Below are 14,803 nucleotides of genomic sequence, written 5' to 3'. Positions count from 1 at the left end.
CATTGGGGCAACTGGCAAAACTTCAATATGGATTGTCGTAGATAATTGAGTAACAAAACCCCTTCACTTTCTGCATGAGAATGCGACTATAAAGCTGACAGCCATGTGGCCAGGGGACAGCACTTAAGGTAAAAATGACCTCTGATGGGCTAATGGCATCTGACTGGAGGTTGGGCTCCCCTGGTGCAATACCTCTGAGAATAAGAACAGCTCTTTCAGGGCCTGGGAGTCCTGCCTCTATGACTTTATACTGGAGGGCATGAGGCTTGTAAGGCTGGGCGGCTGTGACACCGTCTGCTGCAGTTCTGCCTCTGGGCCCCTAAACCATGCTCTGCCTCTGCTACCAGGCTCCAACAGAGAGGGCCTGACACTGGCTGTGGCTCCTGTCCCGTGTCCCTCTGAGTGTGTCTGATACAAATGTGGCCCATGATGTCCTACATATCAGAAAGTAGAGCTGAGCTGAAGAATGCCCTGCAGTGAACACTGCAGAACAATGATCAACTATTAGTATAGAATCCTTGTTCAATTTCCCAAATGTGCTAAATCACACTGTGGCTATTTTAGAGCATGTCTTTTACTTACATGTGGAATCTGAAAAAAAAAAAAGACACAGAATTGTCAAAGCAATCCTGATGAAAAAGAACTAAGCTGGAGGCATAATCCTCCCAGACTTCAGACAATACTATAAAGCTACAGTAATTAAGACAGCATGGTACTGGCACAAAAACAGACAGATCAATGGAACAAGATAGACAGCCCAGAAATAAACCTATATACCTATGGTCAATTAATCTTCAACAAAGGAGGCAAGAATATACAATGGAGAAGACATTCTCTTCAACAAGTGGTGTTGGGAAAGCTGGACAGCGTCACGTAAATCAATGAAATTAAAACACTCCCTCACACCATGTTCAAACATAAACTCAAAATGACATAAAGACCTAAATATAAGACATGACACCATAAAACTCCTAAAAGAGAACATAGGCAAAACATTCTCTGACATAAATCATAGCAATATTTTCTTAGACTCCCAAGGCAAAAGAAATAAAAGCAAAAAATAAACAAATGGTATCTAATCAAACTTAAAAACTTTTGCACAGCAAAGGAAACCATCAAAGAAACAAAAAGACAACCTACGGAATGGGAGAAAATATTTGCAAATGACACAACCAACAAGGGCTTAATTTCCAAAATATACAAACAGCTTATGCAACTCAATATCAAAAAAACAAACAACCCAATCAAAAAATGGGCAGAAGATCTAAATAGACATTTCTCCAAAGAAGACATAAAGGTGGCCAACAGACACCTGAAAAGATGCTCAACATTGCTAATTATTAGAGAAACGCAAATCAAAACCACAATGAGGTATCGCCTCACACCCGTCAGAATGGCTATCATCAAAAAGTATACAAATAATAAATACTGGAGAGGGCGTGGAGAAAAGGGAACTCTCCTACACTGTTGGTAGGGATATAAATTGGTGCAGCCACTATGGAAAACAGTATGGAGGTTCCTTAAAGAACTAAAAATAGAGCTATCATATGATCCAGCAATCCCACTCTTGGTTATATATTAGGAAAAGATGAAAACTCTAATCTGAAAAGATACATGCAGCCTGATATTCACAGCAGCATGATTTACAATAACCAAGACACGGAAGCAACCTAAGTGTCTATCAACAGATGAACAGATAAAGAAGATATGGGGTGTGTGCGTGTGTGTGTGTATACACACACACACAAAATGGAACATTACTCAGCCATTAAAAAGAATGAAATATTGCCATTTGTAACAATGTAGATAGACCTAGAGAATATCATACTAAGTGAAGTTAAGTCAAAGACAAACATTATATGATAACACTTACATGTGGACTCTAAAAATAATGCAAATGAATCTATATACAAAACAGAAAAAGACTCACAGACACAGAAAACAAAATTATGGTTACCAAAGGGGAAAGGGAGGGGCAGATAAATAAGGAGTATGGGGTTAACAGATACACATTACTATATATAAAATAGAAAAGCAACAAGAATCTGCTGCATAACACAGAGAACAATATTCAATATCCTGTAATAACCTATAATGGAAAATAATCTGAAAAAACACATATAAATAACTGAATCACTTTGCTGAACACCTGAAACTAATATTGCAAATCAACTATATTTCAATTAAAAAAATTTTCAACAAAACCAAATTTATAGATACAAAGAACAGATCAGTGGTCTTTATTTAATTATTGTTATATATGTTACATTTTTTTTTTTTTTTTTTTTTTTTTTTGCGGTACGCGGGCCTCTCACTGTTGTGGCCTCTCCCGTTGCGGAGCTACAGGCTCCGGACGCGCAGGCTCAGTGGCCATGGCTCACGGGCCCAGCCGCTCCGCGGCATGCGGGATCCTCCCACTCCGGGGCACGAACCCGTGTCCCCTGCATCGGCAGGCGGACTCTCAACCACTGCGCCACCAGGGAAGCCCACATTTTTTATGTTACAAACCCAACAATATATTGTTGTAACTTATAATAAAGGTAATGTTAACTTTGTTATTTTATATCCTAAAGAAGCTTAGAAAACAAAGGAAATCAAGTATAAACTTATAGTAGACCTTTTCATTGTTATAAAATGTCCTTCTTGGGCTTCCTTGGTGGCGCAGTGGTTGAGAATCTGCCTGCCAATGCAGGGGACATGGGTTCGAGCCCTGGTCCGGGAAGATCCCACATGCTGTGGAGCAACTAAGCCCATGTGCCACAACTACTGAGCTTGCGATCTAGAGCCCACGAGCCACAACTACTGAAGCCCGCATGCCTAGAGCCCGTATTCCACAACAAGAGAAGCCACAGCAATGAGAAGCCCGTGCACCGCAACGAGGAGGGGCCCCCGCTCTCCACAACTAAAGAAAGCCCGCGCGCAGCAAAGAAGACACAATGCAGCCAAAAAAAAATGTCCTTCTTTGACTACAGTAACAATTTTTGCCTTAAAATCTGTTCTGTTTCATACTAGCATGGCCACTCCTGCTCTCTTTTGTGTGTAAGTAAATATTATTGCTTATTATTTAAAGTAACTGTGAACACATTTCATTCTAGATCTTGAAGCTTGTTTTTATAGCAGATGCACACAATAATTTACTCAACAGCTTTTCAAAATTCTATATATAATATTCAAAAGATTTTAGGGACTCTGAGATCAAGGAATCAGTCACAATCTTTTCTGTTGGGGGTCTATGCTGGGGGCAGGGAAAGGCCAATTCCTTTTACTGTGATGAATACAGTTTTGTCGTGAGTGCTTACGCAGTCATGGGATCACTGCTACAGCAGCAGCTAGAATGTGGGCAACACTCGGGCAGTGAAAGCTTATCCAAGGATGCCAGCACAATGGGACCCACTGAGGCTCTCCTCTTTCACTGCTATAGTTTTCCCCACACCATTAACTACCACACAGCACATGCTTTTGACAGTCTGAAATGGACTGTCACTAAAATGGGGAAGAACCTGGGATACCACGTAGGCAGGGCTAGAGAAATAACAAGCCTTTGGTCTCCCTTTAGTCAAAGGGTACAGGTTAGTTCCAAGTGTTTAGGGTCCTCCCACTCATACTCCCCAGGAGGAGCTTGTGTTTGCTGAAATCCAAAGGTATTGCGATCACCCTCACCTTTTAAGCCAATATTAGGCAAAATTTTTCTGCTTCCATGGACATTAAGTAAGTTAAGATTTTCTGTCGGGATACTTGCCCCACACCCCTAACTGTAGATCAAAGTGATACTGCTCTCCATGGCCCCCAAGGGCTCCAGCTCAGCAATATCCCCAGTGCCCACGGAAGTAGCCTATGGCTCTTCTTGCCCATCCACCTGTGCCTAGCATCCTCACTGAGCTGGCTGCCCCAGGTTCCATCCTCCTGCAGCCAGGAATTCCTAGGAACCTGCATTCCATGTTAGCCATTGGCCCTGTCATAGATATTATTTTCTTATGTCCTAAAATGACTTGGTTTCTTCACAGTTTCACCTTCATCACTGTCCCTAAAAATCCTAAAGTTACTCACCTGACACCCTCAGGAGGCACCTGTTCAAGCCTATAGCCATGCTCATCCTCTTCCCAGCTGATGCCTGGGACTTTTCAAGTTCTCTGGCCTTAGCAAGAACAAGGAACCTCAGAATTGTAGAACACTGGTTTTCTGTTTGTTTATTTGACTATACTCATGCCTCCTCCCCTCCACTCCTAGGTGTGGGTTGCAAAGGTAGCAATACCTAAAGTCTAGAATTTTTTTCCCCCTCATACTGGAAACCTTGGATGAGAGTTGAACGGTTATTTATAACAGCTGAACTACAAGACAAAGAAGTGTTGTGCAAATACAAAAGAGACTTGTCAGGATGATAATATCAATTGGCATTGATGTTGTTCAACCATGGACTCGTGGCTTTTAAAACCTTCCATTTAGGTTTAAATGTGTATCAGACACGTCCTTAAAATATGACTTTCTAGCACAAAAATACAGGCAGTCATCTAGTTTATTTACTTGCTGATTATACCACAGCAAAACTGCTTCCACTCGTGTGTGCTCTGTACAGCAACAACAGAGTTGCTCCTATCAGCAAAGCAAGAGTGGATCACTAAGTCCTTTATGAATTAATTACTGCCTTAACTTTAAAAAATGTGTAAAAAGATGCTACATAGTTTTTACAGAGTTCTTAAAAAAGGACTATCAAGAAAATTTCTTTCCTGACGCCACCACAGGTAGATGAGGGCATTAATTAGACTCAATTTGAGCACTTAGTATTCACCAATTTATGAATGGATTTAGTACTTGAAGTTCTTTTGTATGTTGGCTATTAGATATGCAGAACTTATTTTCCTAAAGAAATAGTTGGGCAATCTTGAAAAAGAAGAACAAAACTGTATGACTTATACTATCTGATTTTAAGATTTAAAAATTAGATTTTTAAAAAAGATTTAAAACTACATCATCAATACAGACTGGCGTAAGGATAGACAGATACAATAAAACAGAATAGAGTTCAGAAATAGACTCACACATGTACAGTCAGATCATGGACTAAAGCAACAGTATAATTCAGTAGGGAAATTTCCTCAACAAGTGATGCTGAACCAAATGGATACCAGTAGGGAAAATACTGAACCTTGATTCATACCTCACTCATATACAAAAATTAACTCAAGATGGCTTACAGACCTAAAGGTAAAAGCTAAAGCTATAAAACTCCTAGAGGAAAACACAGGAGGATGCCATTGTGACCTGAGGAGAAACAAAGAGTTTATTTTGGCAGAAATCATAAAGTACTAACCACATAGAAGGAAAAAAATGATGTTAGACTTCATCAAAATTAAACATTTCTGCTCTTAAAGAGGAAACATTAAGAAAATGAAAAGACAAGCCTCAGAAAAAATATCTGCAATTCCTAAATCTGCCAAAGGACTTGTAACCAGATTATACATACATGTTACATATAATGCACACTATCAATAATAAAAAGATATAATCCATTAAAACACAGGCAAAAGTCTTGAAAAGACACCTCAAAAAGAGTGTATACAAATGGCCAATAAACTCATCAAAAGATGCTCAATATCATTAGGTATCAGGGGAATGTAAATTAAAATCACAATGAGATACCACTGTACACTCACCAGAATGGCTAAAATTAAACAGATGACAACACCAAATGTTGGAGAGAATGTGGAGCACCTGGAACTCTCATTCATTACTGATGGGAGGGTAAAATGGTACACCTGTAGTTAGAAAGTGTTCAGCAGTTTCTTAAAATTTAATTATATACCTACTGCATGATCCAGCACTGCATGATCCAGCAATGCTCCAAGGTATTTACCCCAAAGATAAGAAGACTTTAAGTCAAAAAAGAATTATGTAAGAATTGTCATTGCAGCTTTCCTCAAAAACCAAAAACTTGGAAACAACCAAATTTTCAGAATAGATAAGCAAATTGTGGTATATTCAAACAATGGAACACTACTTAGCAATATAAGTACGGCTGATACATATATCATGATGAATATTCAAACCATGATGAAAGAAAGAAAGAGGAGTAGACATAAGAGCATACATACTGTATGATTCCATTTATATGAAGTTCAAGAACAGGCAAAACTAATTCAATCTATGCAGATGGATACTAGGAGAGCAGACCCTCTGGTGTAGGGAGGACAGAATGAAAAAGAACACGAGAGACCTTTCTAGGATGACAGCAATAATCAATTTCTTCACCGAGGTGTTGGTTACACAGGTATATTTATTTGTCAAAACTCACCAAACTGGGACTTTCCCAGTGGTCCAGTGGTAAAGAATCTACCTCCCAAGGCCACGGACGTGGGTTCAATCCCTGGTCAGGGAACTAAGATCCCACATGCCGCAGGGCAATTAAGCCCTCGTGCCACAGCTATTGAGCCAGCGCACCTCAACTGGAGAGCATGCGTGACGCAAACTACAGAGCCCACGTGCTCTGGAGCGTGTGTGCCATAACTAGAGAGAGAAAACCCTCACGCCCCAACTAAAGAGAAGCCCACACACCGCAACGAAGATCTAGCGTGCGGCAACTAAGACCCGACGCAGCCAAAAATAAAATAAATAATACAATAAATAAATAAAAAAGAATAAATATTAAAAAAAAATCATTCTTGTAAAAAAAAAAAAACACCTCACCAAACTGACCCTTAAGATCTATGCAGCTGACTATATGTAATTATACTCCAAGATTTAAAAAGAAAAAATAGTTTATAAACAATAACTAAACTTCTAGGTTAGCCCACACAATGCTGACCATAATGCAATAACCATTGTGACAGTTTCTCACAGTTTCTATGTGGAAATGACATTCGATGTTTCACAGGGAATAAGTCCAGTATATATTAACACATACTCCCTCCAGGGAAGCTCTCTATCAAATGTTTACCGGAAGCATCACGTTCCTTGGTGAATACAAAGACTTATAAAGACTCCCAAGGCATGGTGTCTGCCCTTGAAAAGTGTTCTCTTCCTCCTCACTTTACTGCAGCATTTTCCCTCTCCCTTTCTCTGAAAACCAGGGCTGCCCCCACTCACTCTGACTACAGAGAAGCCAAAGTGGCCAATTCCTGTTTCCACGACAGGTAGATGTCAGGCATTTATACCTGTACTGTCAGGCTCTGTTGATGTGAACAGAACAATCTAAGAATATGAGCCCTCAGTCATGACTCCTATACACACACGTACTATACTATACACGTACTATATATATGTACGTGTATACCATACATGTACTATATATATGTACTATACACACATACACACAGTTTATTGAAACATCACCACTTTTAGAACTCTATTTTGGGGCTTCCCTGGTGGCGCAGTGGTTGAGAATCTGCCTGCCGATGCAGGGGACACAGGTTCGAGCCCTGGTCTGGGAGGATCCCACATGCCGTGGAGCAACTGGACCCGTGAGCCACAATTACTGAGCCTGCACGTCTGGAGCCTGTGCTCCGCAACAAGAGAGGCCGCGATAGTGAGAAGCCCGCGCACCGCGATGAAGAGTGGCCCCCGCTTGCCACAACTAGAGAAAGCCCTTGCACAGAAACGAAGACCCAACACAGCCATAAATAAATAAATAAACAAAACAAAAAAACCCTTGATATTTATTTTATTATTCTCTATACCCTACATATGTGTTATATATTTTTTGCACACAGGATTTATTCATTAAAATTCAATTTTGAAATATAAGTATTGAATGTGACTAGGAAGAAATACACCCTAATTGTAACAGTGGTAACCTGAAGGTGAGGAGATGAATGCTTTTTATTTTCCTATTCGTAATTGTATGTACTTCCCAGATTTTAAACAATGACCATATTTCTATAACCAAGAAGAAGATGCTCTTTTAAAAGCATGACTATGCCCAGGTTCTGTGAATTCATGATATACTCTGCTGAGTAATCATATCATACCAAAGAGCTCTGACTGGGCATGAACATGCAAGGTAAACCCTCTGCCTGCCCACCCTCCCTGGCTGATCCAGGCAATATCTAAAAGGGGTCAGTTTACTGTCACAGGTTCCTGGCCCGGAAACATTAGGGAGTGTGGGGTTAGGGAGTGTGGGATTGAGCATATTCTTCTTGAAAAGTGGTCTTTTTAAGCCGCTCATGGCTACATTTTTTTTACAAAAAAAGGACTGGGGCTTCCCTGGTGGCGCAGTGGTTGAGAGTCCGCCTGCCGATGCAGGGGACACGGGTTCGTGCCCCGGTCTGGGAAGATCCCACATGCCGCCGAGCGGCTGGGCCCGTGAGCCATGGCCGCTGAGCCTGCGCGTCCGGAGCCTGTGCTCCGCCACGGGAGAGGCCACAACAGTGAGAGGCCCGTGTACCGCAAAAAAAAAATTTTTTAAAAAGGCCTGGTTGGTTACTCATTAAGGACTTAAAGGGCTGGAAATATAAATTACATTATAGTTTATACTATTTATGTATAAATATTTTTGAAGAAAAAATATACTCTGTCCAACAGAAATTCATCAACACCAAAGGTATTTCATGTAGGAATTTATATTAGTGATCTATTCCCACATTTGTCACATGAAAATGATAAGAAATTCTTATTTGCCTTAGTTTCGGGGTATTATTTATACTTAATGTTTGGGGTATTATTATACTTATTTATAATAAAACAGTATCGGAGTACCAGCTTTTTCCACATAGACTGTGAAGCCCCTCATTAGAAAAGTCTTATCTATAGGTGAATTTATGTATCTTCCCCCCCACCTTTCCCACTGGGAGCAGCAGAGAAAAACCACCTTCAAAGTCAGCCCAAGCTGGGTTCAAAACCTAGTGCAACCAGTCCTGTATCAGGTGCATGCCTCAACTTCCTCTCCTGTATCACACCTCCTGGGATCCATGTCCCTATGCCATCCCCTCCCACAGTTGACCTGGTTGGCCCTGAGTACACCAACGGAATGTGGCAGAAGTGGTATTGCCAGACCTCCAAGGCTAGGGCACAGGGATCCATTCGGTGCTCACCTTAGTCTTTGGAAGGTTTGGTCTATGGGAAGCTATCCACCATGTAAGGGGTCTGACTTCCCTGAGACCACTATGGTGTAAGGAAGCCCACGGTAGCCACGTGTGAAGAGAGTATATGGAGGGATGAAAAGAGGTGGTGGGGGGAGGCAGCTCAGGAACCATCTTGCTGTCTCAGCTATCCTAGACAAGTGATGAAGAAGTCATCTCAGATGACTCTAGCCCCAGCCACCATCTGACCGCAACCCACTGGAGACCCCAAGGAAGCGGGGCCCATCTGAGTCCAATCAGCCCATGGAACATGACAGATGCATGAGTCAGGGACATCATAAGTCTTCTGTAAGTAGCAGCCTTCTTTATCTTCTCTTCTCATGGAAATACTATCAAGTAAACCAGATATGTACAGGCTGTGGAGCCATTCAAATGCTCTTAACACTCACCCTATTCTCACTGTGTTCCTTATCAACGATCTCCCCTTGGAGCTAGATAGATATCAGGGTTACAGATTTTCAGATCTAGCAGTAACTCTGGATTCTGTTACTTAGTAGAGGACACAGGTAAATGAGGCCAGCTCTGAATAATTTGAAGAAAGCTCAGAAATAAAATACGAGGTTTGGTTTTACCCTCTTTACTCCAGGGTTACTCATGGCCAATTAGATAGCATTACTGAGTGTCCACCATATGCCTCCCAGTGGACAGGACATGTGCCCTGCCTTGAAGAGCCAGGATCCAGGCGGAGCACAGACCAGTGAACAAGCCATCATACCACAGGTTTCAGGGGCAGGAAGGGGCTGAAGACAGGCACCAAGAAGACACACGGCAGGAGAGGAAGCTGACCCCATCTGTCAGGGTCTGGAGGGTTTACAGAAGCTGGAGGAACTAACCACAGAGTCAAAGGGCTGCAGGGGTGAAGATAACATGTGTGTGCCTCAGCTCTGGGTTTGGGGGTACATGCACCTAGGTGTGTGCCTGGGAATGGCAAGAGAGGCAAGGAGAAAACATGTACATTCCATGACCAGAGAGCACATGCCCTTCAAAATCAGTACAGAAGGCTTGAGACTAGCAGGTGGGATGCTTGGATCCCAGTTTCCACTCTTACAAGACAACTCACTCACCTTCCGAGCATCTTAACAATGTGACTACACCAATAGGCTGTACCCCTCTCAGGAAGGAGACTATGAAATCTGAAAAGGACTTTTTCTATGGTGTTAAAATATATATCATAATATTTAGCATTTTAACCATTTTTAAGTGTACAGTTCCATGGCATTAAGTACATTCACCTTGTTGTGCAATCATCACCACCATCCATCTCCAGAACTAACCCATCCTCCAAAACAGACACTCTGTGCCCACTAAACACTAACTTCCCATCCCCCCTCCTCACAGCCCCCTGCAACACCATTCTACTTTCTGTCTCTGTGAATTTGACTATTCTAGGTACCTCATATGAGTGGAATCATACAAGCTTTGTCCTTTTGTGACTGGTTTATTTCACTTAGCATAATGTCCTCAAGGCTCATCCATGTTGTAGCATGTGTCAGAATTTCCTTCCTTTTTAAGACTAAGTAATATTCCTTTGAACGTATATACCACAATTTGTTCCACATTTTCTCTACTGTGAATAATGCTGCTATGAACATGGGTGTGCCAATATCTGTTCAAGTCCCTGCTTTCATTTCTTCTGGATATACATACTCAGAAGTGGAATTGCTGGGTCATATGGTAATTCTACATTTAATTTTTTGAAGACCCTTCCTACTGTTTTTCATAGCAGCTGCACCATTTTACATTCCCACCAACAGTGCACAAGGGTTCCAATTTCTCAACATCCTCACCAATGCTTGTTATTTTCTTTTTTTTTTTTTTAAACAATAGCCATCCTAATGTGTGTTAGGTGGTATCTCCCAGTTTTGATGAAAGGGATTTTAAAAAGATCGTGGTTCTTCCTGGCCTAGGACATTCTACATAGAGTCACTCATCTATGCAATTCTATGACTTTCCTGAGGCTGTCTCCACAATGTCTGTCTGAGGGCAGGACATCATCCCCCCCAGTTAAGAGGCTCCCAGGACATCCTCACCTATTCACCAGCACAGAATTCTAATGTTGCAACTGGCTTTCAACAAATTATCTTCAGACTTGATGGTCACCTTGTTTCTCTCTTCTAAGCTCTGCTTCAAGTGGGCTCTAACACTAAACATACTATCAATGACCTGTGGCCCCAGGTGTCCCCTGCCCTCTTACCATCTTCAGGGTCTTTCAAAGCCACACCAGGAGTGAGGCAGTTCACCTTGAGCCTGTGCTGTGGATGGTGCTCCTAGCCTATCCATTCCATTCCATGAATGATATTCCATTAATTGGGAAGGTCCTTTCAAGAGTGAAAGCTGGTAACAGAGAAAGCTGCACCCCAACTCCTCCCCCACAAAGGAAGGGCTGTGACCAGAACTTGGCTCTCCTGAAGCTGAGACTTGAAAGAAATGCTGGTGCACGGCAGTGCAATAAAGCTGAAACTTTCAGTGAGACAGCTTTTTACAGTGTAAGACCATCAGGTCTCCCTGAGCACAAGAACTTGACTCCCCAGTTTTTAGCCACCCCCTCTTTCCTCCGATCTCCCCCATTTCAGTCATTTCACAACGGCCAACTATGCTGCTTATTAGCAGAGGTAGAAAAAGGTTTCAGGGGGAGTAGATGCTAAAACTATGCATCCTCAATACCTACAGCAGTGCCTGGCACATAATAAGAGTTTCGTGAATATCTGTTGAACAAATCAAAACTAAATTTATCAAAACAAGACTGTATGTCTGTCTTCCACCATTATGAGCAAGCCAGGTAGCTTGAATTAGTAGTGGTGGGTAGTAACTGGAGAAGTATGAAATCAGCAAATATCACGTTTTCACTCATTTATTTAAGGACATAGTATGCAGGTATAAATAAAAGCATGAATAATGTATTTTTTTTCAGGTTGCTGTGCTTTTTATTTTCTTAGTCACTAATTCCCTTGAACACATAAGCTGAGCTGAAATAACATATTTAGTTTTACTCAATAATTATTGTTTTCTGGTAACTGAAGTCTATATTCAGGTTTCCTTAGATTTTTACCTAATGTCTTATGGCCATATGTCCTCAGGCTCCTCCTGGCTACGACAGTCTGTCAGACTTTACGACCTTGACAGGAGGACTGGTCAGGTATTTTGTAGGCTGTTCCTGAATTCAGGTTTGTGTGCTGTTTTTCTCATGGTTAGACTGGGGTCATAGGTTTTGGAGATCATGTACCTATCCTATCAAGGTCACGTGTGCTGTTTATTTTTGAATCATGACGAACATGCCACCCACCCCTGGAGCCCCTCAAACTGACATGTGCTCCCTGAAAAGTGCGCTACTGCCAGATGTCCATTTGTTACCTTAGAGATACATCTGCATCCTAGGGAAACCACGTTTGGTTTTATTTAGATTTTATGTACAGACTGCAATGTTTTCACTTCGAAGTTGAATTCTTTAACAAATATCTATGATTTTATATTTTCACTCAATATTGTAGGCCCCTTTATCTCTTTCCTCAGTTCACTCCTGGCTGATCATCCAGGGCACTCAAGAGAGTTTCACTTGCATTACAGAATCTGAACTATTAAATAAGTTTACTTATCTTAAACCCATGACCTGGCGGTTTCCTTTTTTTTTTTTTTTTTTTTTTGCGGTACGCGGGCCTCTCTCACTGTTGTGGCCTCTCCCATTGTGCAGCACAGGCCCCGGACACGCAGGCTCAGTGGCCATGGCTCACGGGCCCAGCCGCTCGGCGGCATGTGGGATCTTCCCGGAATGGGGCACGAACCCGTGTCCCTGCGTCGGCAGGCAGACTACTCAACCATTGCGCCACCAGGGAAGCCCTAACACTATTCTTGTAGAACGACCACAAGATTCTCTCAGTCCTTCTGGACACGTTCATTTTCAGTTTCAAAGCATGCTACATCTTGCGTTCAGTAAACTGTCTCAGGCCTCTCTTATTACAGAACACTGGCAAAGAACTCTGCTACATCTTAACACTTTCCACATTGATAAGCAGTGGTGTTTGGTGGCTTATCCACCCAGGGAATACTCAGTTGGCCCATTTTCGGTGGTTTTAATCTTCCTTGAGTGTTCTTCACACCGAAGATCACTTGTAGTCATAAGAACCCCAGGAACAGAAGCCACAGGAAAGGTCAGAATTCTCGCTCGACCCTGAGAGCGAGCGCCTCCTTGGCCCGCAGGTCCCACCCCGGCCTGCCTAGCACACAGCTCTTACTTCTGCACTGGTGTGGCCAATGCAGGGCGAGAAGTCAGCAGGTCCTGCCCTCCAAGTGCACCCCAGGCCGGAGTCACAGCAAAGGCGGGAGGCCCGTCGCTCCTTCTGAGCAGGCACTGGGCTCCGACCATTCGGGGGATACTGCAAACAGGAAGCTTTCCCTAGCAGCCGGTGGGTGCGGGTGACAGGGACGCCTGGGCGCCAACCAGAGGGCAGGTCGGTGGGATGCACGGCTGCAAAGCGATTGGGTCTGGGAGGGAGGAAAGAAGTCAGCGGGAGAAACCTTATAAAACTGAAGAAGGCTTCGCCAGCGCTGGGAAGGGAGAAAAACCGTGGCGGCGACACAACTACCACCGCTCAGGGCGCACCGGCCGCCTCCGGAGCTGCTGGAGGACTAGGCTCGGCCGCGGTGGCGGTGCTTCTGGCGCACAGGACCGCGTCCGCGCCTGCGCTGCGGGTGGTCTAGGGGCCTCGCGCCCGCGCAGCTGGCCCTCCGAGGTGCCCCGCCCCGTCTCCGGACCCCACTCCGGCGACGACCGGAACACCCCACCCCGCGGCTGCTCCCCTCCCCACGGCCGGCGGCTGCACCCTCCACGCCTCCGCCCCCACCCCGAGCAGGGCCGCTGCCCGCCCTACCTCGCCGCTTGGCGCGCACGATGCCCTTCTTCTGCAGCACGAACGTGGACCCGTTCACCAGGCTCGACACCACGGCCACGCCCAGGCCGAGCGACACGGCGGCGGGGCTCGGGCTGCGCGCCCCCTCCCCGGCCGCCGCCGCTGCAGCCGCTGCAGTCCCCATTCCGCCGGCGCCCGCCCTCCGCGCCTGCGCGCTCGCCCGCCGGGCCTGGAGGCGGGGGCCGGCTCAGCGGCCCAGAGCCACTGGGGTGCGGGGGACCGGGGTTCTGCAGGGGCGGGTGGAGCCCGGGCTCCGGGAAGGGGGGAGAGGGGGGAGGAGGGGGAGGAGCGCGTTAGGAGAGGCGGCGGCGGCGAGGAGTGGGGTGAGGTGGCAGGTGGGTGGGCGCAGAGGCAGAGCTGCAGGCTTGGCGGTGCAGATACAGGGCCCCCAGTTAAGTTTGCCTCTCAGGTAAACAGATGGGTTTTGGTGGGTGTCCCATGCGATATTTAGGACTGGAAGAGCGCTAGCAAGACGCAGCGTTCGCTGGGATAATGGTCCCTCACAAAGCTGTTCGGGGGCCCGCAGAGAGCCGCCCCTGGGCCCTGAAACCAAGACACGTCAGCTGTGGAAACTCGAATGGGACCGCTGAAGGAAAGGAAGTCATCTGTCTCCGCACCGGGGCAGTGAGCTCGTGATCGCACCGTCCAATTTACTGATTTATTTTTAATAAAATATACCGAAATTACAGAAAACATGGGACAATATTTTAAAATTACTCAATCCCACAGCCCTAGCCTAATAGTTATTGTTTTCCCACCTAAAGTACAATTGCAATGACAATATACAAAATATCCTTTTTATTTAATATATCATAATCAGTTTTTACG

General features: G+C 44.3%; 1 protein-coding gene across 1 annotated transcript in view; it reads right to left on the bottom strand.

Annotated features, from left to right (window-relative positions):
* Nucleotides 1-14,114, bottom strand: part of NIPA1 (NIPA magnesium transporter 1) — a 41,760-nt gene extending 27,646 nt beyond the window's left edge. The window contains exon 1 of the mRNA XM_032638074.1: nt 13,937-14,114. Coding sequence (XP_032493965.1) covers nt 13,937-14,099 — 163 coding nt within the window. The 5' untranslated portion in view covers nt 14,100-14,114. The remainder of the gene's footprint in view (nt 1-13,936) is intronic.
* Nucleotides 14,115-14,803: the final 689 nt, after the last annotated feature.

The sequence above is a fragment of the Phocoena sinus genome, chromosome 7, assembly GCF_008692025.1.
Source record: "Phocoena sinus isolate mPhoSin1 chromosome 7, mPhoSin1.pri, whole genome shotgun sequence".
NCBI classification, from domain to species: Eukaryota; Metazoa; Chordata; class Mammalia; order Artiodactyla; family Phocoenidae; genus Phocoena; species Phocoena sinus.
Note: the sequence above shows the minus strand (reverse complement) of the source record. Positions and strands in the feature narration are given on the sequence as shown.